General features: G+C 38.2%; 1 protein-coding gene across 9 annotated transcripts in view; it reads right to left on the bottom strand.

The window, feature by feature from the left end:
- Window positions 1-1,856: 1,856 nt before the first annotated feature.
- The window catches only part of LOC106090109 (collagen alpha-1(XVIII) chain), a 1,585,531-nt gene continuing 1,560,109 nt past the window's right edge, over window positions 1,857-27,278 (bottom strand). For all 9 annotated transcript variants that reach the window (XM_059369513.1, XM_059369516.1, XM_059369517.1 and 6 more), the window contains 2 exons: window positions 13,705-13,932; window positions 1,857-2,024 (listed from right to left, as the gene is read on the bottom strand). In XM_059369513.1, coding sequence (XP_059225496.1) covers window positions 1,964-2,024; window positions 13,705-13,932 — 289 coding nt within the window. In that variant the 3' untranslated portion in view covers window positions 1,857-1,963. The remainder of the gene's footprint in view (window positions 2,025-13,704; window positions 13,933-27,278) is intronic.

Genomic DNA, 27,278 nt, shown 5'->3' with positions numbered 1-27,278 from the left:
GATGCATTTGTTTTCATGTCTTGTCCGATTGCTTGATTCACTCGTTAGGCGGTTCGATTGCCTCTGTGATTTATCATGGCTTATCCAACTCACCGTAGCGCAGATGTTAACATGTCCGCCTATGACGCTGAACGCCTGGGTTCGAATCCTGGCGAGACCCTAATGCCCCTAATGCTGGCAAAATTTGTGAGGTACTATACCATGAAAAATTTCTCTCCAAAGAGGTGTTGCACTGCGGCACGCCGTTCTGACTAGCCTATAATTGAGCTTAAACTTTAGCCGGACTGCACTCCTTGATATGTGAGAAGTTTGCCCCTGTTGCTTAGTGCAATGTTCATGGCAAAATTTGCAATTTTACAACGCTCCCGCGGCAATTGGTTCTTTGGACGGTTCATAAAAATATGGCTACAACAACAACCAAAACTCCCATGGAGTGACCAAGTGGAGAGCGACATCTCGAAGCTGGGTGTCAGTAATTGAAGAAGAAGCGCAGAAGAACGAGGCATTTGGTCATCTATTCTACCTTTGGCTAGAGGAATACATTTTCCGTAATGGCCTATTGAAGTGAAGTATGCAATTTCGTAAAAGTTTCAAAAAGAAGATATTTGTTCAATGAAAACTATAAGTTTGGAAATATAAAAAATAATTATTCGTTATGAATGAAATTATTTGTTTTTAATTTATATTCATAAGAAACATGGAATTACAGAGGTTTAAATAAATTTTTAATTTCGTTATTTTCATTTGCATTTAAGGGCTGGTAATATGTCCTACTGAATGAAAGCAGCAAGTTGTTTTGCTTTAAAATCTATTATCTAAAAAAGAGTAATCGGCGAAAAGCGAATATATTTAGTACCAGCCTTAACTTGGTATATTGAACTAATTTGTTTGACTGCCCAAACCCATAAATTTTTGTCGCACGATTCTTTCAAAAACCTATTGAAATAAGTTGATTTTATGCAGGGAAAATAGTTGCTTTCTATGAGTTGGAGAGCGAATCGATTGAGGAAATGTTGGTGGGTTTGGAAGTTAATGATTTAAGTGTTCAACAAAATCAAAATGAAATAATTGAGGTTTAAATGAATTTTGTTGGTTATTATCTTTTGCATTCCACCCTAGTGTATACATGTAGTTTAAGTTTATAATTATTTTTTGTTGTTTTAAGTTTGTTTTTTTTTACTTACACATTGGCCATAATAATTTTAAATATTTGTTTAACTTAATTGTAATTTTTGAGTTTTTTTCTATAAATATATGTAGTGTATGGCCTTTTGGTTTATGTTTGTTATTTTTATTAAAATATTACAGTATATACAAAAAACTTAAAAATTTTATAATTTTTTCGATTTTTTCCTCTAAATTAGTAATTTAGTTTATTTTTTTAAGTATTCGTATATTAAAAAATATTTTTTTTGTTTTCTAAAATTATTCATATTTTTTTATCAATTAACATTTTTTCGTAATTTTCGTTTTTTTTTTGGTTTAATTTTATGTTCATTATTGTTATGATTTCCTTAAATAATTATTTTATTTTATTTTTTATTTGGTTTTTTATTTTTTTTTTTTTATAAAATAATTACAAGAAAACTAGAAACATAATTGTTAAAAAGACATGCTGCAAATAATTCACATATATAAAAATATTTATATATAAAGAATTTTTTTTTGGGAAAATGGTTTTATTTGCTGCAATTTACGATCGGAAGGTTTTGTATTGTTGTCTTAAACAAAGCTGGTTTAAACTTACAAACTGAGATGTTTATGGCAAAAATGAAGTGTTTTTCGGGGGTTTCCGCTGGTATGTAATGTCGTTTTTTCCTACTTTCTTTTGTTTAATAAATAATTTCTTTTCATGATTTATATGGTGATACTGTTGAAACTTTATTCGCGTTATAATGACGGTGTTTTGTTTCATTTTGCATTTGGAAGTTCACTTACAAATGTTGCCATTCTAAGCTTGATTTCAAGTCAAAACTCTCCTAAGGTGTTCTGCATATTCGTCAGCAGTTTGGTAGTCATGGTCACTGCAAAAAGGAAACAAATTAACATATAAGGATTGAATTTCGATAGGAAACTAATTAAAAATTCAACACATATAAAGTAAAGATGAGTACTCAATTGGCAGCGAAATTTTTTCTATAAAAAATTGGCAGCGAAATTTTTTCTATAAAAAACTGGCAGCGAAATTTTTTCTATAAAAAATTGGCAGCGAAATTTTTTCTATAAAAAATTGGCAGCGAAATTTTTTCTATAAAAAATTGGCAGCGAAATTTTTTTTATAAAAAATTGGCAGCGAAATTTTTTCTATTAAAAATTGGTATCGAAATTTTTTCTATAAAAAATTGGTATCGAAATTTTGTCACTTCAAAATTTCACACTTTCCATTAGTTTTTTGTTATATATCTATCATTATTATATAAATTCACTGTTTTTCGGCAAAAATCAATATGTCAGATTTCCTTTCCTATGCTGGGCATTACTTTCCATCATTGTAGTGATGCACAATATATATTGAAGTGTATCACATACATGTGCAACAAACGCCTTGCTATTCTTCGAATATCTACCACTTGGCTCCCTTTTATATTGGAGTTATTGTATTTATTCGTTCAATTGTTTCCCACAAGCTTGATGGGAGGATGGTAATACAATATTTTGACACATTTATATTGACCATGTCTGATGGTTATATTGGTTTTCCTGTAACATGAATCTGTTTGTGGCAGCATACAATTCATATCCTGTTGTTGGCCAACTGACTTACTTTATTAATTTTTGGTGAATACTCTTAAAGGACTAAAAACCCATACTCACACTCACACACACACACACTCCTAAAGCAGCACTTAAAACCACATGTGAGAAAGTGTTGTAACATTATAAGCAATTAGATTAGATATAGCAGTACATAGGGAGAAAAGCTTGCATTGCACAACAATATTGCCTTGGGGCGTATATTATGCTCATCATAATTCCTGCCAAGTCTTTGTCTTGAATGATTCCAGTCAAGTTCTGGGAATTTTTGCGCTTCAATGAACTGAATTATGAACGAACAAATGTACAAAGGCTGGCAGGGGTTCTATATTAGATTTCCAAGTATACTTCAGAGTTGCTTTTGAAGATGAAACTAATTAATTTATTTCCACTGAATTCGATATTTCTTTATAGGCAACTGTAATACAATGGAATTGAAAATTAAGCCTGTTTTAAGAGTTAACCACCAATCATGTATGCTATTCGACTTTAAATTTTACATAAGTATGCTCTAAATCATGAAGAATTTTAGTATGTGTTAAAGTAATTATTAGACGAATAAAAGGTTTATCAGATTTTTAACTTGGATTAGTGCAAAGGTCTCTAAATTCAATGTGGGGATATTAAATAACTGGAAGAGATATTTATTGGAACAATCTCTTGTTGGCGAATACAAAGAGTTTGTAGACATTTATTTCAGAATCACATGATCTTAATTGTTGGTATACAAATATGCCTGAATATCTGTTTATCCATGGAGAAATATCGGCCCGCACTTAAGAGTACACAAACGTCTTAAGCCTAGTTGGGGTTAGGTTGATGGAGAGGGTAGGGATTACAAAACGCCCCATGCAACTACTTGCATACACTTAAGCCAACAATCGGTTTATTGCGAAAAAAAATCCATGGCAGGAATTCGGTCCTGCTCACAAAATGCCACATGCCACAAAGTTAGTTTATGGCTGGTATCGTATCCTCTAAAGTCCTCTAAAGTCTCACCTTTTCCTCATATTTACCACAAGCCGTACACACGCTGTTACTTGCCGCTCCTATTCTGCAAAAGTTCATCCGCACCGAAAGTCGAACTAACTTCCTTCATACTTCCTCTCAGTAATAGCCTCGTTTTTTCAAGATTCGCAATCGTCCATAGATTTTCTCCGTATTTTTGAACGTTTTACTGAGTCACAGTGGAATATGAACGCTGCTTGTCTACGTCTTTAACTCGGACTGCGTCACCCTAAAAGGATTCGCATTCACAAAGTTAATTGACGACAGTTTGGCCCTTACAGCCAATCGTTTACCATGTCGTTCTCACTTACTCTGTTATAGCCCGGCACCCAAACGATGCTGATCGTGACATCCTATCGTTACAGATAAGGCGTGAGTCTCCTTCTAACACTTGAAAATCATTCGTTGCCTTACTGTTTTGGTTGTTATTGCCCTAATAGTCAACATACTTTCCTTATTCACATAGGGGCAAGATTTTGTTCATGGGAAATTATCCCGTCCTACTAATGTATTTTAGCATATCTTTAAGAATTGAATTTCCATGATCCCACAGAGGAATGTGCTTCTGCAGACCCGCACATAAACGAAGCAGGGTCTATACAGTGTTTACAGTAATGATTATGCACGATTCCCTTGGGTGCATATGTGCGTTTGCGTACTCAGTGATCTACTCCCGTTAGAGTACTCTGAGATCTACTGCTGAAAGCGAGATTGTTATTCAACATTCCCATTGGATTTACTTTCTTAAGGCTACTCAGAGATCTCTTGCCGAAAGTTAAATTTCAATAGAGGATTCAGAGCACATAGACCGACTGTTGTTAAATTTATCACACATCTCTTGCTTAAACCAGGATGGCATGAGCCATAGATTACTCCCGATAGAGTACGCCTACTTTGGTTACGCTACTCTGAGATCAATTTTAAAATCCATACGTACCTCAATTGGTCCCATTCCTATAAGAGTATTGAAAGTATTGCCAAAAGCGAGAAACCCATGCGGGCCGTTATAGAATACTCAGAGATCATTCGCAAAAAGCAAAATTTTTATACGTAATCAGTAGAGGATCAATATAAGATTCAGAGCACATAGACACCAGATGGCCTACTGTTTTTATACCCTCCACCATGGGATAGGGTATACTTATTTCGTCATTCTGTTCGTAACTTTTCGAAATATTCTTCTAAGACCCCATAAAGTATATAATTCTTGATCGTCATAAAATTTTAAGTCGATCTAGCCATGTCCGTCCGTCTGTCCATCCGTCCATCTGCCCGTCCGTCTGTCCACCCGTCCGTCTGTCCAACCGTCCGTCTGCCCGTCCGTCCGTCTGCCCGTCCGTCTGTCCACCCGTCCGTCTGTCCACCCGTCCGTCCGCCCATCCGTCCGTCCGTCCGCCCATCCGTCCGTCCGTCCGCCCATCCGTCCGTCCGTCCGCTCATCCGTCCGTCCGTCCGCTCATCCGTCCGTTCGTCCGCCCATCCGTCCGTCCGTCCGCCCATCCGTCCGTCCGTCCGCCCATCCGTCCGTCCAAATCGGTTCATAACCTGATATAGCTGCCATATAAAACTTATTGAGCCACTAGAGGGCGCAATTCTTATCCGATTTTGCTAAAATTTTGCATGACGTGTTTGTTACGACTTGCAACAATTGTGCTAAGTATGGTTTTAATCGGTCCATAATCTGATACAGCTGTCATTTATACCGATCGTGGATCTTGACTTCTTGTGCCACTAGAGGACGCAATTCTTATCCATAACCTGATATAGCTGCCATATAAACTGACCTGGGATCTTGACTTCTTGAGCCTCTAGATAGTATAATTACTATCCGATTTGGCTGAAATTTTATACAACGGCTTCTCCCGTGACTTTTAACATACGTGTCACATATGGTCTGAATCGGTCTATAGCCTCATACAGCTCCCATATAAACCCATCTCCTGCTTTTACCTCCTCAGCCTCTAAAGGGCAGAATTCTTATCGAAATTTGACATAATGACTTCCACTATGTTCTCCAACATTCAATTCGATAATAGTCCTAATCGGACCAAAACTTGATATAGCTTTAATAGCATATAAATCCTTTGTTTGCCTAAAAAGGGATACCGGGAAAAGTACTCAACAAATGCGATCCATGGTGGAGGGTATATAAGATTTGGCCCGGCCGAACTTAGCACGCTTTTACTTGTTAAATAAATCACAGATCCCTTGCTAAAAGCAGGATTCTCCTGGGTAAGCCATAGACCACTTTCGTTACGCTCTGAGTTCTCTTTCAAAATACAGATTTGAATGTGCCATTCAATTGGTCCTGGTCCAAAACAGAAAGAAAAATTAATACCGTATGGTATCAATGGTATTGATAGTAAAGCAATACCGTGAATGAATACCAAAATAATTCCGTAGGGTATTTCTAACACTTTACGTCATCCATACCATACAGTATTGTTTTAATATTAATTTAATATCAATTTTTCGTTCGGAGTATAAGAGTATTGAACTTAGTTTTGCCAAAAGCGAGAAACCAATGCGGGCCGTTATAGGGCCCACTTCCGTTGGAAAACTCAGAGATCGTCCGCACAAAACGAAATTTTTGTGCGTAATTAGAGATCTCTAGCCCAAATCCAGATTCCCATTCGTGGCACGAAACAAACAAACGGCCTTCCTCCTAGTCTACTTTGAGATCTCCTTCCAAAGCGATATTCACAAGTTTATAAGAGTATTGAGAGAAATCTTGCCAAAAATTGGATTTTCATGCATACCGCTATGAGGCCTGCTACCGTTGGAGTCCTGAGATATCTCTTCCCTATCTTCCTCCCCAAAGCAAGATTTCAATGTGAGATGTCGAGACCTCTTGCCAGAACCGGGATTCCTATGCGTGTGCATTGGGAGCGGAATTTCGAATACAGACCTCAATAAACTGTATACCTAAACCAGTAATGCGGTACAGGGAATATAAAGGGTGATTTTTTAATAGCTATAGGAAAGTTTTTCAAAAAATAAAAACAAGTAAAAAGGCGTTAAGTTCGGCCGCGGCGAACTTTGGATACCCACCACCTCGGATATATATGTAAACCACCTTTCGTCAAAATCCGGTAAAAAATGCATACCTTTGCTACATAGTAGATATATGGAAATATCTGATCTGAGCCACATTGTAGAAGGATGTCGAAGGGCCTAACACAACTCACTGTGTGTTAAATGAGCCTTTTATGGTCCCAATCGAGAGATCGGTGTATATGGCAGCTATAACTAAGCCTGGACCGATTTGTGCCATATTGCAGAAGTATGTCAAGGGGCCTTACTTAACTCACTGTCCCAAATTTCGGCGACATCGAACAATAAATGCGCCTTTTATGGGCCCAAAACCTTAAATCAAGAGATCGGTCTATATGGCGGCTATATCCAAATCTGGACCAATCTCAGCCAAATTGAAGAAGGATGTCGAAGGGCCCAACACAACTCACTGTCCCAAATTTTGGCAAGAGAGGAAAATAAATACGCCTTTTATGGGCGCAAGACCTTAAATCGAGAGATCGGTCTATATGGCAGCTATATCCAAATCTGGACCGATCTGGGCCAAATTGAAGAAAGATTACAAAGAGCCCAATACAACTCACTGTCCGAAATCGCACAATAAATGCAACTTTTATGAACCTAAGACCCTAAATCGGCGGATCGGTTTATGTGGGGGCTATATCAACATATAGTCCGATATAGCCCATCTTCGAACTTACCAGCTTATGGACAAAAAAAGAATCTGTGCAAAGTTTCAGCTCAATATCTCTAATTTTAAAGACTGTAGCGTGATTTCAACAGACGGACGGACATGGCTAGATCGTCTTAGATTTTTACGCTGATCAAGAATATATATACTTTATAGGTTTGAAATAAATATTTTCATGTGTTGCAAACGGAATGACAAAAAGAATATACCCTCATCGTTCGGTGGTGGGTATAAAAAAACATATAAAATTCAGAAAAATGCATGAAATCTTTATTTTAAATGATAGTGGTTTAGGTTTAGTGTTTCCCAAACATCCCATTATGGAACAAATTAGAGGGAAACTAACTTCACACATTATCAATTGAGTGGTGCCAGTATCCAATTTAAGCTCAATGTTAGGGACCTCCTGTTTTATGCTAAGTTCGAACGGCGTGGCACTGAAAAGTGACACCTCTTTGTTGAGAAATCGTACATGGCTGAAATACTCACAAATATTGCCAGCATTTGGAGAGGGGATAACCATCGCTGAAACATATTTTAAGGTGTTCTCGCCGGCAGGATTTGAACCCGAGCGTTTGGGCACGATAGGCGGGCATGCTTACCCATGCACCACGGTGGCTCCCATTTGAATCGATTTTACGGTCCATATAATTTAATTTTTGAAGATTATTTCATGCAAATGTTGACTGTGACTGCGCCTCAAATGGTCCATCCGCTTAGTCCAAGTTTGAAATACTCTTTCCAACACTAGAAATGAGCTTTAACATAGTTTAAAAATAGTCTAAAGGCGTTAAGTCGCACGATCTAGGCGGCCAATTGACCGATCCCGAACATGAAATAAAATGTTCACCGAACTCGCCTCTCAACAAGTCCATTGTTACACGTGCTGTGTGGCATGTGGCACCGGCTAATTGAAACCACATGTCATGCAAGCCAATCTCTTGCATTTTTGGAAAAAAAGGTTGGATATCATCTCATGGTAGCGCACACCATTCATTGTTACGTTACGATTCGCATGGTCTTTGAAAAAGTACGGTCCAATGATGCCACCAGCCCATAAGCTGCACCAAACTCTGAATTTTCCTGGATACATTGGTAGCTCTTGCAATGATTCTAGCAGATGTTCACTCCCATATCGACAGTTCTGCTTATTTACGTAACCTTTGAGCCTAAATATAAAAAATCACCTTTTATATGGTAGCTTTATTCAAATCTGAACCGTTTTTCCAATTTACATAGGGTTCGTCTCTACGTCGAAAAACATGACTGCACCAAATTGAAGACGGTGGGACAAAAATTGCGTTCTGTACTTTGTGTACAAATTAATATGGACAGGCGGACAATGCTAAATCAAATTAGAAAGTGGTTCTGAGGCGATCGGTATCCTAAGCTCTCTTGGGTCTGCCTCTCTTACTTCTGGGTGTAACAAACAAATGCACTAAGTTTTAATACCTTGTGCCACATTAGTGGTGTATGGTATACAAATGCATTCTTCATATCATGCCCAACCAAATAAACCCAAATAATTATGTACTCATCATCATTAAAAACAAATTTTCTTAAATTTTGGTATATTATGTTAATTTTGTGCTCATTAAAGCTGCTTAAACACTGGTAGCCCACTATTAAGAGTTGGGTGTGGTCTAATATTCACCCACTCAACATCAATAGAAGTCGTCCATCTCCCTCCACAGTATTTAGCAATGCCTTTGCCAGGGCCTAAATAGGGATTTATAATTGCAACATCGCCAAACATTTAGCCATATGTCATCGCTAGTAATTGATAACCCAGGGATTTAGGACTTGACTGCGCATGTTCACATACGTACATATACTTCGCCGGAAGCTTAATATGAGCATATATATATATATATATACGCTTTCCAATGATAACAATATCGATTTGCGTTTCCGTTTGTATAAGTACAGCAATTTCGGCCAACCCATATACACTAACTATAATTTTCAAAATGTTTCTCTACTTATGATTCAACTATTTGAAGGACGCCAGGGGAAATTTTGCAAATGACCCATTTACCAAACATACCCAAAAGTAATATAGATGCGGCTACTGAAATATAGTGATTTGAATTTGACATTTTCTGCCACCACAGTCCTCGGATGTTTGCCAATGTGTTTGTTTTATTGACACAAATTTGGTAGTGTGAACTACTTGTGTGGTTGTGTGCTTGAGAAAGAATTTACTAAACAGTGGTTCTATTAAACAGTTTGAAAGAGAAAATTAATTTTCAATTTTATGGTTGAAATCATAAGCACAAATCCTATGTGAAATCTCAACTACTACTACCAGACTGTTCGCTGTAAGCTTTCTTACTGAGCAATATCTCTTCAATCAAACTCCAACTCCCTTCCATGGCCTTTGCATTCATTTTATTCCTTTGTCAACGTGGCAAACTCAGCCTGCCCACGTCAACATGACCACAAGCTTACAGCGAACAATCTGGTAGTAGTTGTTGAGATTTCACATAGGATTTTTGCCTATGATTTCAATTATGGTGACCTAAAAAGTAATTGCGGATTTTTTAAAAGAAAGTAAATGCATTTTTAATAAAACTTAGAATGAACTTTAATCAAATATATAATTGCTATTTTGTTCGATAACCTTTTGCCATCTTCTGGCAAATTTTGTATTCCACGCTCATAGAACTTCTGGCCTTTATCTGCAAAAAACTGAACCAAGTGCGATTTTATAGCCTCATCATTGCCGAAAGTTTTACTATTTAAGGAGTTCTGCAAAGATCGAAATAAATGGTACATCAGACTACCAGTGCAAGGTCAGGGCTATATGGTGGATGCTACAAAAGTTCCCAGCCAAGCTCACTCAGTTTTTGGCGAGTGACCAAAGATGTGTGCGGTCTAGCGTTGTCCTGGTGGAATATGACATCTTTACGATTGACCAATTCTGGTCGCTTCTCCTTGATGGCTGTATTCAATTTGTCCAATTGTTGACAGTAAACATCCGATTAAAAGTTTGGTTCCTTGGAAGTAGCTCAAAAAATATACCACACCCTTCCAATCCCCCCAAACAGACAGCATAACCTTCTTTTGGTGGATATCAGCCTTTGAAGTGGTTTGAGCTGGTTCACCATGCTTGGACCATGATCGTTTTCGACTAATGTTGTTGTAAACAATCCATTTTTCATCTCCAGTTATGATTCGTTTTAAAAACGGATCGAATTCATTGCGTTTAAGGTACATATCACAAGCGTTGATTCGGTTTGTTAAATGAATTTCTTTCAATACATGAAGTACCCAAATATCAAGCTTTTTCACCACTCCAAGACTTTTTATGTGATAATGAACGGTTCATTTTGGTATATTTAACTTCTCTCCTATCTCACGCTCAGTTACATGACGATCCAATTCGATTAATGCTTTGATTTGGTCATCATCAACTTCATTTGGCCGACCTGAACGTGGCTCATCTTTAAGTGAAAAATCTCCAGAACGGAATTTGCGAAACCAATTTTGACACTGTCTTCCTTTTAAGGCTTTATCACCATACACATCTCGTAACTTTTTAGCAACCTGCTCAGCGTTTTTTCCTTTACGGAAATAATAAAGTAAAATATGTCAAAAATGCTCCTTTGTGGGCTCCATATTAAAATAGACGCCAAACAAACAAATGTAAACAAAATTTCACGCACTTTTTTTCTAAAGCTAGCTAAAAGTAACAGCTGATAACTGACAGAAGAAAGAATGCAATTCCAGAGTCACAAGCCGTTGAAAAAATTTGTCAACGCCGACTATATGGAAAATCCGCAATTACTTTTTAGGCAACCATATAAGTACTACGAACAACAGGCTGCAAACTGTAGGCCGGTCAGACGGACAGACATAGTTCACGATGGTGCCGATGAGATAAGGAAACCCAATTATCGAAACGCGTCCATCAGTAGGGTGACATGTGTCCTGCCTTGTCTGAGAAACTGGCAATATCTTTTCTTTAAGACTCATTTAACAAATTCTCCTTTGGGTGGTGCATTCGCTTGGTCATTAAGCTTGGCTCTCATATATATTTTGGTCTGATTTTGCGATATTGTGCAGTAAATCGTCACTTGTTAACCGATCCCCACAAAATTTAACACGAAAGATTCTCTTATGTCTCTTCTGATCTCTGGTAAATTTCTTAGAAATTGACTCAGATTTATATGTAGCTGTCATTTACATGTATGCATCTCCCGATTTTCACTTTAAGGGCCTATGCAAACGATTACCTCCATGATCCTCATATTATATAGGGATTTTGGTCGAAATTCTTCATTTAAAATTTAAATAAATTCCAATTTCGACGACTTGGCAGGCATACCCATGATGGTGTAGGGTATTAAAAGGTTGGCTATGCCCAACTTTAGGTCGTTCTTGCAAATTTGCCTATGAACATTCCATTAAGGATAATGCCAAACTTTTCAGAAATCAATGAGTACTGTCCGATTCAAATTTAAGCTCAATGAAAAAGCCCCTCCTTTTTATAGCCGAGTCCGAACGGCGAGCCGCATTGCGACACCTCTTTGGTGAGAAGTTTTTACATGGCTTCTGTGCATGGCATAGTACCTCAAAAAGGTCGCCAGTATTAGAAGGCGAAAACCACCGCTGAAAAAATTTTGTCTGATGTTCTTGCCATGATTCGAACCCAGACGTTTAGCATCATAAGCGGACATGCTAACCTCAGAACTATAGTGGTCTATCTCAAGATGTTACTTCTTGTGGATAGTCATTCAACCTAACTTCTAGTTGGAGTCCATACATGGTGCTCTGCTGAGATTTCTGGAGCAGGTGCGAGGAAATGTCATTGCATAGGTGGATCACGTATTCATCATGGTCCGATAGCTCTCCATTATAACGGACCTCGTTCAGGAGACGCCGAAGAAGCGAAATGGATGGGCCAAGGCCAAAGGGCTTGACATACCATAAACCTCAAAAATATACTATGCTGGTACTTTTTACCAAGAGGAAAAAACTGGGTGTTCTCAGGGAATCTGTACTGGATGGGGTTCAGCTGCCGCTCTCAAGAGGCCAAGGACTGGGGCGTGATACTTGATCAGAAACTAAGTTGTATAAGGAATGTCGGGGAAAGTGTCAAAGGGGGACAGAATATGCTACACACCTATCGGTTATCGATTGAAAAGAGTAGTTGGCTTGGACCGGGTACGTTGGATGACTCAATGGATGAGAACTGCGGTTGTTCAGCCGACTCCCACCTATGAATGTCTCTATACTGAAGATTGTAGATATTTCGAGAGTCCAGCACATGATAATGGTGCTTCTACCCAACGTGAAATTGGAGGCCCTACATGGTGCTCTGTTGGGTATGAGGGTTCAGCTTCTTGTGGCCAAAGGGCTTTATACACCAGAAACGCCAAAATACTATACCTATACTTTTTACTAGGAGGGAAAAGCAGGATGTTCTCAAGGAACCTGTCTTGCATGGGGTTCAGCTGCCACTCTCTCAGGAAGCCAAGGACAAGGGCGTGATACTTGACCGGAAACTAAGCTGCGTAAAAAATGTCGGGGAAAGGATCAAAGGGGGACCGAAAATGCTCTACTCCTATCGGCTATCGATTCGAAGGAGTAGGTGGCTTGGACCGTGGATGGTTCACTGGATGAGTACTGCGGTTATTCAGCCGACTCTCACCTATGGATGTCTCTATACCGGTACTGAAGATTGTGGATATTCCGAGAGTCCAGTATATGATAATGGTCCACCTACTCTGATGGGTATGAGGATCTTGTGGTAAATTCGACTGATACGAGCTGAAAAGCATCACTCGTCGAGGGTAAGATTGTGATCATAGGAAATCCGCAAGGATGGCTGTTATTCCCTTTTTTGTGGCTTCTAATTATCAACGGTATTTGAGGTATTTGGAGAAGGTGAGAGTGATTTCTCTCAGTGGGGGACTGGGGCGATTGTAAGGATTAGATGGCTTGGACCGGGTACGTTACACTGGATGAGAACTGCGGTTGTTCAGCCGACTCGATTGGAAGGAGTAGGGGGCTTGAACCGTTTTTCCACGTTTACATTTTATATTAACAATAAATTAATTAAATTATTTTCCGCGCCTTGAGCGTTTCAGTTTACCACTGTCCTTCACTTAGATGCAAATGAATGTAAATTTATTAGTAGGCTATTTAGCTAGGTCGCCCATAAATGTCGCAACGTTCTCAATATTGTTGTGCGAATATATTCATTAGCTTACCTGTCACTCAAGTCGCGTTTTTTCCGTCGATCCTGTGAGAGTGCTTCCACACACAACACAATTAATTTACTGTCGCATGGTAGGCGCTCCTGATCCAATAATTTGTTCCCCAGCAAATTGCTGGCATAGCCAATTTTGTCCCTCTCTCCGGAATGCCAGGCATCGCAATATGTGTCAATTGAACGTTCGCCATTGGGTAATGCTCCATGCCAGACATGTTTTTGTGGCCTGCAAAACAAGACACAAAACGAGGACAAACAAATAGTTAAAACGAATCAGAAAAAATTGTCATTCAAATGACAAACAATGATTGATTTGTATATGCATATAAATATATGTAGGTATGTATATAAAGACTACAACCTGATAATGCACTGCCTACACAGTGTATAACGTTTTTGTGGCAAGAGCCATAAATAGAAAAATGTATAACAGAAAAAAAAAATTTTAAATTCAATAACTTTGACACTTTGCATATTTACCTTACCATTTGAATAATATTTTGAATAATATTTGCCATTTGAATAATATTTGCCTAGATGAACTTCGGTATTTGTGCACAAACATTCTTAAATAGACATTCAAATGATTTTTAGGCAAATACAATTGTTACATTTTTCATACAATAGATATTGTATGTATTTATTTGTATTGACAATTTTTTAAGTCGGTTTGCCATTTGGGGCTTTTGTGGCGCCCAGTCAAAGTCACAATCAAAATTGAATTTGAAATGAAACGTACACAAGCATGTATGCGTGTGTATGTGTATGTGTTGGTTTTGTACATGCAAATGACTTTTGGACCTGGCGACAATCTCCAAAGACTTCATATGCTTCAAAGAATTTTTACATAATTTATTATTGTATTTGTCTAAATGAAGTCAACCGCATGGCAGCCACAAAAGGTATGGTTGGCAAAAACCCCAAATGTTTAATTTTCACATAAATTCATTTGATTACAAAGACCGCTGGGAGCAAAATAAATAGTACGACAAACGAAGGGTATATAAACAATTAAAATTGACAATGTTCAAAAACTTTCGATTTCTTGGTAATGTTATACAAAACCTTGCATACTTTAAGGGGTTAAGTAAATCACAAATATTTTTGTTTGACTTTTATTTTGCCATATATATAAATGTAGAATATTAAAAGCTAAAATTTTTGCACCTGGTTATGCTATAGAGTGGAAGCTTAGCTTGTAGGCTTATTCCTATTTCGAACATCAAAAATCCAGTACAATCGCTATAAGTTCAGCTGGATCGAATCTTATGTACTCTCCTCAATTAGTGCCTTTGGGCAACTTTTTCGCACTATTTCTCTCTAGAGGCTGAAAATAAGTGTCTTCACGTATAGCCTAATAGGAGGTGATAACAAGAATCGAAATGGATATTTTTATACCCATTTATTTCGTTTGGAACACATCGAAATATCCATTTTCGACCCTATAAAGTATATCTGCGTAAAAATCTAAGACGATCTAGCCATGTCCATCCGTCTGTCTGTTGAAATCACGCTACAGTCTTTAAGTTCGGCCGGGCCGAATCTTGTATACCCTCCACCATGGATGGATGGATTTTTAGGTAAACAAAGAATTATTATGTTATTAAAACAATATCAAGTTATGGTTTACTTCGGACCATAATTGAACTGAATATTGGAGACCATAGTAGAAGTCATTGTATAAAATTTCAGCCAAATCTAGTAAGAATGCGCACTTTAGGGGCTGAGGAAGTAAAATGGGAGACTGGTTTATAAGGGAGCAGCATTAGGCTATAAACCGATTCATGTCATCTTCAACACGTATGTTAAAGGTCATGAGATAAGTCGTTGTACAAAATTTCAGCTAAATCGGATAATAATTGCGCCCTCTAGTGGCTCAAGAAGTCAAGAGCCCAGATTGGTTTATATGGCAGCTATGTCAGCTTATGGACCGATTTGAACTATTTCTAGCACAGTTGTTGAAAGTCAGAACAAAACACCTCATGCAAAATTTCAGCCAAATCGGATAATAATTGCGTCCTCTAGAGGCTCAAGAAGTCAAGACCCCAGATCGGTTTATATGGCAGCTATATCAAAACGTGGACCGATATAGCCCATTTACAATCTCAACCGACCTACACTAATAAGAAGTATTTGTGCAAAATTTTAAGCGGCTAGCTTTACTCCTTCGAAAGTTAGTGTGTTTTCGACAGACAGACGATCGGACATGGCCAGTTCGACTTAAAATGTCATGGCGATCAAGAATATATGGGGTCTTAGACGAATATTTCGAGGAGTTACAAACAGAATGACGAAATTAGTATACCCCCATCCTATGGTGGAGGGTACAAAAATAAAGATATTGAGCTGAAACTTTGTACAGATTCTTTTTTTGTCCATAAGCAGGTTAGGTTCGAAGATGGGCTATATCGGGCTATATCTTAACATAGCCACCATATAGACCGATCCGCCGATTTAGGGTCTTAGACCCATTAGATCCATATTTATTATTAAATTTTGCTGAAATTTGGGACAGTGAGTTGTAATAGGTTCTTCGACATACTTCTTCAATTTACCCCAGATCGGTCCAGATTTGGATATAGCTGCCATATAGACCGATAGGCGCATTTATTTTCGGATTTTGCCAGAATTTGGGATAGTGAGTTGCGTTAGGCCCTTCGATATTCTTTTTCAATGTGGCCCAGATCGGTCCAGATTTGGATATAGCTGCCATATAGACCGATATCTCGTTTTAAAGTCTTGACCCCACTAATGGCGCTCCTTTACAGACCCACTTAGACAATTTTAGTGCATTGTGATATCACAGTAGCGACAGACCAAGGGCTTTGGTGTGAACATTTCTGTAGTGGAGATCAGTTTAGATGGTACGTATATCGTAGAAATTTTCAGCAATTCCGAATAAGAGAAATGCGGCCTCTAGAGGTTTGAGAGGTCAATTCGGGAAATCGGTTTATATTGGAGCTAAATAAACTTACAGGGCGTTTTGGTCCATACTTGGCTAACGAGCGTTTCGTGTTTTGTTTCACTGTTAAACATCTTCTGTTTGGTCTATAATTTAACCATGAATCGTCTTACAAATGAACAACGCTTGCAAAAAATTATTGAATTTTATTATCAAAATGCGTGCCCTGTTAAGAAAGTTCATCGCGCGCTCATTTTTTCTCAGTTTTGGCTCAATGGGTACGTAAAAAAGCAGAATTATCGATTTTGAAGTGAAGATCAGCCAGAAGCATTGCAAGAGCTACCAATGCACCTAGTTTGTGCGGTTTATGGGCTTGTGGACCGTATTCTTGCACCGTATTTCTTCAAAAACGATGCGCATTGTAACATAACTGTGCATGTTGAGCGCTACCGTGAGATCATAATTAACTGTTTTTACTTGCGACATGTTTACAGAAAAACTTCAAGGAGGCACGTTGTGCCACTCAGTCCATCTTAGTGTGTTCCTTGAGCCATGTATAATACACAAACCAATAAACTGCCATTTTGCAACGACGTGCTATGTTATAAAGTCTGCGGACCTCTTTCCCAATGTTGCGAATCTCCTCGGTCGACGAGGATTCAGGGTAGGGCGTGCTGTTCTAAACCCAATGTAGTGATGGTTTGAGAAAAAGTGCACCATGGAAGCTCTCCCATCATCGATTAGATTTTGCAAACATAGCTCCTCCCTAATCCTACTCTGAAAAAATATTTGTCCTAATTTTAAAGATTCGACCTAAAGATTAACAATTTTAATAAAAAGATGTTAAATTTTCCAACTTTTTAAGGCAACATTGGGTTTGGTGAAAAATGTTTTCCTACATATTAAGTTAGGTTAGGTTAAAAAGAGGGTGCCGATATTAATCCGCCCCATGTCACTAGGGGCATACACCTTAGCCGGCTTGCTGTGTGCTCTAAAAACGAAATAGTAACCTCGAAAAAAAACATTTTAAGTAAGGAATTCCATGCTACTTACGAAATTGTTTTCCATACCATTCTCTTAAGTTGGTTCATGTCTGGAATCGTGTCCCAACCTAACTGCAGGTGTCTGTTAGCCGCGAAAACTGGGCAATGACATAGGAAATGCTCCAACGTCTCATCATTTCCCCACATGCCATCACTTGCTGCACCGATTTTGCATGACACTAAAAGCTATATTCTTTCTACCTTTCAGTAATAGCCTGGTCCTCTCACGATCTGTTTCCCCCATAGGATTTTCGCCGTCCTACCGACTGTTTCGCTGTTCCACAGTGTTACATGCGCATTCGTCGCTCACGGCCTTAGCTTGGACTGCGTCGACCCGAAAGGCTTCGGGTTAACCAAGTCTATTGATGGCTGTCCTCTGGTCTGCTTTCTCATTCCCAGTTACTCCGCTATGGTCCGGCACCCAAACAATGCGGATTTTGCCATCCTCAGGGAAGGCATTAATCTCTTTCTTACACTGCAAGACTGTTTGTGAGCTTACTGTCCTGCTTGTTTTGCCCTTTTGGCCATTTTACTGGCCGTAAAGATGATCACACTGGACGACCTTGCGTTAGTACCACACCACCTCACGCATTCCGTGATCAGCCGGATCTCCGCCTGCAAGACCGTATTATGGTCAGGTAGTCTAAAACAGATCTCAGTCCCTGGGGTTCTCAATGTAGACCCCAGGCCCACGTTTTTATTGCAAAAAATAACGAATAAGGACAAATCTTAAATTTTGGGCCAACTTTTTTTTCAGTGTATTAACAAAGGTAGCGGTGTTACCAATATTAAGAGCTTTTAAATCGTTGGTATTCACGAATTCTCACAGGGCTTGGTCCCACTTATTGCTTGATCCTACTAATTGCTTAAGTTTCAGAATTTATATATTTTTCCCTGTTTTTCCCCCTGGTAGTACAACCGAGTCCAACTTGGTTTAACCAACTGATTTGTACCCACCTCTATTGACATTTCTCTTCATATGCCAGCAACACCTAAATAGCTCAAAGCAAATTTTCATTAATGGCCCTGTCTTTTAAATGTTAAGCTTACTCTGTTTTATCCCAAGAGTACCATTTAAAATTTCGTATAATTTTGTGAACATTAATTCCGCCGGCTACCATTGTCATGACACCCAATAAACCTCATTAAGACATAGGAACATCGAAAAGCACAACCAATGTGCATTTGTCGTACGTATGCTCTGCCAATTCGTTGTGTTTGCGTGTGCACACACAAGTACGAAAGAAGCATTTGCATGACAGTCGACATGAAAGATATCATTTGCATGTGATATCTTAATAGAGTTCGAACCCCAGAGAGAATTAAATGAATTTACCTGTGGTGAAGGAGGTTGTAAGAGTCCTACACATAGCCTAGGAACAACCATTGCCATTGCCGATGTCATTGTGTTGTTCTAGACCATAGGATTGTGTGTTTGTGACCCATGATTTTGATCTCAGGTTATGAAATGAAATATGGCAGAGGGAAAGAAAAGTTATCTTAACTTCAACCTAATGACTTTGGCTAAGTTGTCTTGCCAGCACAACTGAAAACAATGGCAAGGCCAGGAGTGGGCTGAGATCTGATGCGGGTAGGGAACTTTGCGCAATTCTATCACTATGGAATACAAGAATGTAGGCATTGGGAATCGCTATTTCTGTCTGGCTGATGGTATTGGATTTTTTAATTACATATGCCATGGACTTGGGGTTCTGTGACCTCTTCGACTAATGATAGCATGAGACTAAGGAACATGGGGAATTTATATAACAAATTGCTATAGTTCTTGTAGAGAGTTGTGAAAGGTATTGAACATGCATGCTGCACACAAGACTTCCTTCCTCACCCATACCCATACCCATACTCACATTCACATTCAAAGTCACAGTTACATTTAAACTTTAGGAAAGCCATACATTCTCCCTTGTTGGTATTTGCCTTTCCTGTTTGCTGAAGGAGTCCTGTTGTGAGAGCTATAACATGGTTTTCTTTGTATTTGCATATGCACCGTGGACCATGTATTGATATTGGTTCACTTCTTGTTGACCTGTCCTATGCTGGTTTCCAAAGGAGTTGTTCGACTAAATGTAGTAGTTCTTATTATTGACTTACGAGTGGGTTGGGGAGAGAGTTTGCATAACAAGAAGTGAAATATGCATGTCTGTACTACTTGCTGGCAATTGAAATGGGAACATATTACTCCATGTTCCTTTTCACCACCTTGCAATTATACCTGGAGCAATGAAATGATAGGGGATACTGGGAATGTTGTTACCTAAAAATGAAGGTGTTTGCTTATAACCAGGACATAGTTTTTCCAAATCACACGGTAGAATGGTAAATCTTTTAAAATTAATGTCGCAAACATTTGGCCATAACTCACGGGTTTTTTCAAAATCGTCAGATATTGCGGATTGGGGCAACGCGAAAAATTATCCAACCTTACTATAACGCAAAAGCATCAAATCAGGGTCATGTAACGTGAAAAATTTTGTCTTTAGGGAAAATTTCACTGAAATTTTGTTTTGAGAGAAAATTTCACTGAAATTTTGTTTTCAAGAAAAATTTCACTGAAATTTTGTCTTTGGGAAAAATTTTACCGAAATTTTGCCCTTAGCGAAATTCTAACTGAAATTTTGCCTTTAGTCTAAAATTTTGTCATTATGAAAAATTTCACCGAAATTCTATCTTTACGAAAATTTCGCTTAAAGTTTATATTTATTGAAACTTTCACTGACATTTTGTCTGTGGGGAAAAATTCACTGAAATTTTGTACTTAGGGAAAATTTGACTGTACTTTCGTCTTTAGGGAAAATTTCACTGAAATTTTGTCTTTAGGAAAAATTTCACTGAAATGTTGTCTTTAGGGAAAATTTCACTGAAATGTTGTCTTTAAGGAAAATTTCACTGAAATTTTTTCTTTAGGGATAATTTCACTGAAATTTTGGTTTTAGGGGAAATTTTATAGATATTTTGTCTTTAAGGAAAATTTCACTGAAATGTTGTCTTTAGGCAAAATTTCACTGAAATTTTGGTTTTAGGGAAAATTTTACAAATATTTTGTCTTTAAGGAAATTATCACTGAAATTTCGTCTTTAAGGAAATTTTCTCTGAAATTTCGTCTTTAGAGAAAATATCACAAAAATTATGTCTTTAGGGAAATTTCTTGAAATTTTGTCTTAAGAGAAAATTTCACTGAAATTTTGTGTTTGGGAAATTTCACTGCAATTTTGTCTTTGGGGAAAATTTCATTGATTGTTTACATTAATGCGTATTTACTTTTTTTTTTTGAAAGTTTCATTGAAATGTAGTCTCTTGAGGCCCGTCTGAACTTAATGCCTTTTTACTTGTATTTTTTGTTGCAAATTTCATGAAATTTTCGTCTCTAGTGAAAATTTGTATACAATTTTTTCTACAGGGAAAATTACACAACATCTATTTTTTAGGAAAATTTCTTTAAAATGTTGTCAAAAGAAAAATTGTTTATACCCACCACCGAAGGATGGATGGATATTCATTTTTTCATTCCGTTTGCAGCACATCGAACTATTTCCGACCCTATTAAGGATATATTTTCTTTCTTCATCGTCTTAAAAATCTAAGACTATCTAGCCATGTGCGTCCGTCTGTCTGTTGAAATTATGCTCCAGTCTTTGAAAATTGAGATAATAAGCTGAAACTTTGCATAGATCATATCTTTGTCTATAGGCAGGTTATGTTCGAAGATGGGCTATATCGGACTATATCTTTATACAGCCTTTATATATACCGACTTCCCGATTTCAGATCTTAGGATTTTTAAAGCCACATTTATTTTCTGATTTCGCTTAAATTTGGCACAATATGTTGAGTTAGGCGATATGCCTAACGACTATGATCAAGATCGGAATATACTTGTATATAACGATCTCCCAATTTAAGGTCTTGGGGCCATAAAACAGCGCACTCATTACCCTATTGCGCTGAAATTGGCACAGTGAGGTGGGTTAGGCTCTTCGACATCCGTGTTCAATATGGCCCCGATCTTGCAATATTTGGAGCATAGCATATATATAGACCAGTATCCCGAATTAAAGTCTTGGGCCCATAAAAGGCTCATTTTTTATATTATTTAGACTTCTCGATATTCATGGTCAAGATCGGGCTGTATTTATATGTATTTAGCTGCCATATAGACAGCTGTAATTTGGCACACTAGGCTGTATTAGGCCCTTCGACATTCACGTCTAATATGGCCTCCCCATCTGTATATATTTGTATACACCTGCCATGTGTTTCATTTTTTTTTCCAACCTCAACCACCATGCCTTGTGGCAATTGATTTCTGTACACCAATAACTAGAACCCTCAAGTGGTAAGGTTTTTAGTTTTAATAAAACCATATGAATGAAATCTCATTCTCATAACATACGAATGGATTGGAAAAGTTTTAAGTGCTCTCGAGAAATACTAATCACCATAGTTTGCTGGGTTATATTATGCACTTTGATTGTGATAATGTATACATTATCACAATCAATTGCATTATGAAATTTATAGTTTGTCCATGGGCAAATCGAGAACACAGCAGTCATGGAAGGCATAATGTACAACAAGCGTTGTTCACTCACAGAAGTCCAATAGCTAACTGCTGTTAGGAACAGCCACATGAATATTAAATTGTTAAAATCATTATTCAATTTGCTGCAATAGTTCAGAAACTCTCGGCCTGGAGACTAGTGGCATACACATAAAATGTACATGTGATATCCTTTTGCTGTTCACAACATTCACATTCACATGCATGAGACATTAAATGCCACTGAGTTGGTGTCTTTGTGTGTAATTTTCTTAAATGTATCATCTAAGTTGCAGTTTTGCTAGATGTGTGGCTCCAGTTGGCTTTGCACCATCATCGAAGGACTTGCATTAGATAGCACTAGCATAGCATATGCAAATGTGTAGATTTGTAAATATGCTTTGACTTGACTCGACACAGAGGTCTCAACTCAAGTCAATAATTTATTTAACATAACTCGAATGATATTTGCCGAAGCTATTTTAACTAATACCCTCAACAATGGAGCAACACCAAATGAGGGGAGTTCAACAAGGGATTGCAGAAACTACAGCGGCAGTAGTGGCAGTAGTACAAGCATAAATTGTATAAACATAGAGTAAATGAAAAAAAGGGACTAGAACCGGGTGGCGGGTGTTTTTGTTTTGCGGTTTATATGACAGCTATATCAGGTTATGCACCGATATAAATCATGTTTGTCACAGTTATTGGCAGTCTTAACACAACATCTCATGCAAACTTTCAGCCAAATCGGTTAATAATTGCGCCCCCTAGTGGCTTGAGAAGTCAAGACCCGAGATCGGTTATCAGGTTATGGACCGATATAAGCCATGTTTGTCACAGTTATTGAAAGACATAACAAAACACCTCATGCAAAATTTCAGCCAAATTGATTAATAATTGCGAATCCTAGTGGCTCAAGAAGTCATGCGGATTTACAGTGGTTGAAATTTATATGTAGAAACCTGACCATTGGCGGTGTTCAGATTTTCCACCACTATCGGGTTAACCTCGTTGCCTGCATCTGCAACCAGTTTATCTTCACAACACTCGTTTGATCTTGTCATGATGAGTTTACTTATGCATCTAGGGAAAACAGTAAAACCACTCTTGCTCAGGGCTTTGGGATGGACTTGCTGTGTGGACGATTGCTCATTAGAAGCTTCCCCGGCTGCTATTGTCGAAGTACCTTCTGAGTTATCTCCTTCTCTATGGCGCCCAATACACTGGGAAGACCCATTCACGCAGAGCTAGTCTGGTCCCGCCTTGAAGGATTCTCCTCCTTTTTTGATTAAGGCAGTGGGATTTTTGATTAAGCTATATGGATGATGGTATTCTGTCTCTGATCCGTCAATCTTCAGGTCGTTAGTTGGAAGACTGGGATTGCAATACCTGAATCTCCCAGCTATGAATTCAGCAACTAAAGGACTCCTTGGCATCTATTCATGTGCTATTGTTGTTGACAAGGAATATCTTTCTTCTTGAATAAATCCAGTGCTGACCCAAGCTACATCTTCCCAGTCCTTATATTCCTAATTCCTTGGCAATACAAAGGAATTGACAAACTCAGCTTATCTCCTATCCTATGGTAGGGCGAATAATAGAGAAATCATCTGTATACAACTACAGTAAATGCAAATTTGGCCATGAAGATTCCATTAAGGAACAGGGGCAAACTTTTTTGACTTATTAAGGAGTGCTGCCCTTTTTAAGTTCAAAGGTAAAGGACCTCCTTTTTATAGTCGACTTCTAACGGCGTATCGCAGTCCCACAGTCTATTTATTGGAAAAGTTTCCACATGGCATTGTACCTCTCAAAAGGCACAACCACTGAACGTTTTCTAATGTTCTTGCCAGGATTAGAACTAAGGTGTTCTGCGTCATAGGCGGACATTCTTATATCTGCTTCACGGTAGCTTACAGTACTACCCCTAGAAAACTATCGATGGCACCATTAATAGTTAAATTTTTTGTTAATATGTACTTACATCAATAACTTAATGAATATGTTATCTTTTTTGCAGCTTATTTTAAGAAAAATTTTGAAACCTCTAAAAACCGAGTTTGTAGAAGCACCAATTTAATCATCTGAAATATACACATATGATATTTCCCCTCACACATGAATGAATGACATGCATGGGATATGTAATTCTCTTCGACTTGCTTGTCTAACTGGTATCTGGTGAAATTGTGAGTGTGTGTGTGGGTGATAGTTGATATATAAACACATTATGTTCTTAGCAGTAGTACTGCTGGTTGGTTGGAAATGGCATGGCAAAAGCAAGATATTTTATGTATAAATAAATAATTTTTATTATACGATTTTCTCTCAATGGTCCCTCATGTTGGGATTGTCTTGAACAACTACGAAACATAAAGCCATTGATGTGAACATTAATGTTATTAACTTTCACGTTCGAATGAATCCGAAAGAAACTGAACTGAACTGAGCATCAAAGTCAAATATCATCAAGACCAAGCTCAAGAATATTTCATACTACTTGCCTGACTCATTCACAAGAAGGAAGTTGCATGATGTGAATAATGTGTTGAAGTGGTGCTGGTGAGAGATAATGTAATATTTATAAAAGTTTATATTATTAAAACAAATTTAGTTTGTTAAGTTGGCACACGTGGATAAGAGTGGGGTCATAAAGTACTAAGTTTTCAGTACTCCAATACCTCACAAAACATGCTGCAAAGTGCATTAGTGCAAATGAAAAGGGTTTAAAAATCATAAAGCGGCATTTATTACCCAATTTCGCTGAAATTTGAAAAAGTGAGTTATTTGGATATAGCTGCCATCTAGACCGGTCTTCCAATTTGAGATTTTAATCCCATAAAAGCGGATTTATTGCCTGATTTCACAGAAACTGGGACTTATATAAGAGTTTTCGGGATCTGATCCAGACCAGCCCCTATTTGGATATAAATATGGATATCATAGAGGAGTTTTAATAAAATAGGATGAATAATAATATCCATGATAGAACCGATTGCAACTTCGATATCCCTGGTAATATAAGTTACATAGACTTCTATACGGATGGTTTCAAACTAGACGTCCAGGTGGGTTTTGAGATCTAGAATTGGTCATATCGACCGCTGCAGTGTGTATCAAGCGGGGATGCTTGCAATTAAGGAAGTGTTGGAATGGCAAAGATGATTTACACAAATATCTTCTCAGTCAGCCAGGCCATCCCTGGTGAACGTATTTCTGAACACAAAAACTGCCGTCCACTGTCGCAGATCTCACAACAAGATGGCTGAACAGTTGAAATTAACCTGTTCTGGGTGCCGGTCCACAGGTATATCCCAAGGACTTGTAAAGCGAGCAAATTTGCGAGACTAGGGACTACCTAACACATTCCAGGGAAACTGAAATCTGTGGGTATGCCTGTAGCGACATGTAAGCTTAGATTTCAGGACCAGGCCCGAAGGATAACGAATGATAAATGGTCATGAAGAGGGGGCTGCGAACATTCCAAAACTATATGGCCTAATTTAGACTTGAAGAGGTCTACCCCTTTGATGTCACTGGCAAGAATAGACTTCTCAGTCATTGTGTCTCTAATGACTAGTCACTGTCTAATCGGAAAATATGCTGACAGACTGAAGTAACGATTTTCTCAGAAGCTGTGAGGACATCGAAAAAGAAGAGACTATAGAACACCTTCTGTGTGTGTGTCCCGCATTGGCAGTCAGAAGGAGTTCCACTTTAGGTTCTCATTTCTTTGAGAACCTGTCTGATTTAGCGGATGTGAACATTCGCAAGTTGTTGGGCTTTTTAAAGCGATCTGGATAACTCAACGGTAGAGATTAGAAGGCATTTTTCTTCTTTTATTTCTGTGATATTACAATAGACGAAAACATCTAATGAGTCTGATGGCAGACTGTCACTTTAGCCTAAGCTTTCCTAACCATGTCCGAGATAGAGATATTGAGCTAAAACTTTGCACAGATTTATTTTGTGTCGACAGGCAGATTAAGTTCGAAGATGGGCTATATCGAAGAATATCTTGATAAAGCCCCATATAGATCGGTCTTCCGATTTAAGGTCTTAGGCTATTAAAGCCACATATATATTCCGATATCGCTGAAATTTGTGACAGTGAGTTGTATTGGGCGCCTCGACATCCTACATCCTACCTTCGACATCCAACAGGCCAGATCGGTCCAGATTTTCATTCAGCTGTAATATATACCGATTTCTTAATTAAAGATCTTGAACCCATAAAAGGTGCCCTATTTTTCCGATTTTCCTGAAATTTGGGAAAAAAAAGTCATGTTGGGCCTCTGGACTTCCCTGTTTAATTTGGCCGAGAGCTGTCCAGATTTGGATGTAGCAGCCATACAGACCGATCTCTCGATTTAAGGTCTTGGACCCATAAAAGTACGTTTTCTGTCTGATATCGCTGTAATTTAGAACAATAAGTTATGTTAGGCTTGACATCCTTGTTTAATTTAGCCCAGAGTAGTCCGGATTTTGATATAGCTGTCTCTCGATTTAAGGCCTTGAGTCCATAAAAGGCGGATTTCGCTGTTAGTTGGGACAATAAGTTAGGCCCTTCGACATTCCTGTTTAATTTTGGATAGATCGATCCAGATTTAGATATTGCTGCCATTTAAAAGGGTGATTTTTTTGAATATTCATAAAATTCAGAAAAATTTATGAAAGCTATTTGAATCGTTAGTTTACTTTAATAGGCTATAAGAGAACATTTGTTCCACTAGCCGAACGTAGAATAGCGTTCCAAGCGCCTCGATCTAATGCGCTCATTCTAAAATCTCTGACACCAAGTGTCGAGCTATCTCCCACCACTTGATCTTTCCATCGGTCTTTTGGTCTTCCCGGATTGCGGGTACCACCGTGTTTGCCTTCAAAAGACTTCTTTGCTGGAGCTTCTTCATCTATTCTGACAACATGACCTTGCCAACGCAGCCGTTGTATTTTAACGCGTGTAACTATGCTATCGTCGTCATACAGCTCGTGGTTCATACGTCGCCTATATTCTCCATTAACGCAAACTGGTCCATATATTTTACGAAGAATCTTTCTCTCAAATA

The sequence above is a fragment of the Stomoxys calcitrans genome, chromosome 1 (genome assembly GCF_963082655.1).
Source record: "Stomoxys calcitrans chromosome 1, idStoCalc2.1, whole genome shotgun sequence".
NCBI classification, from domain to species: Eukaryota; Metazoa; Arthropoda; class Insecta; order Diptera; family Muscidae; genus Stomoxys; species Stomoxys calcitrans.
Note: the sequence above shows the minus strand (reverse complement) of the source record. Positions and strands in the feature narration are given on the sequence as shown.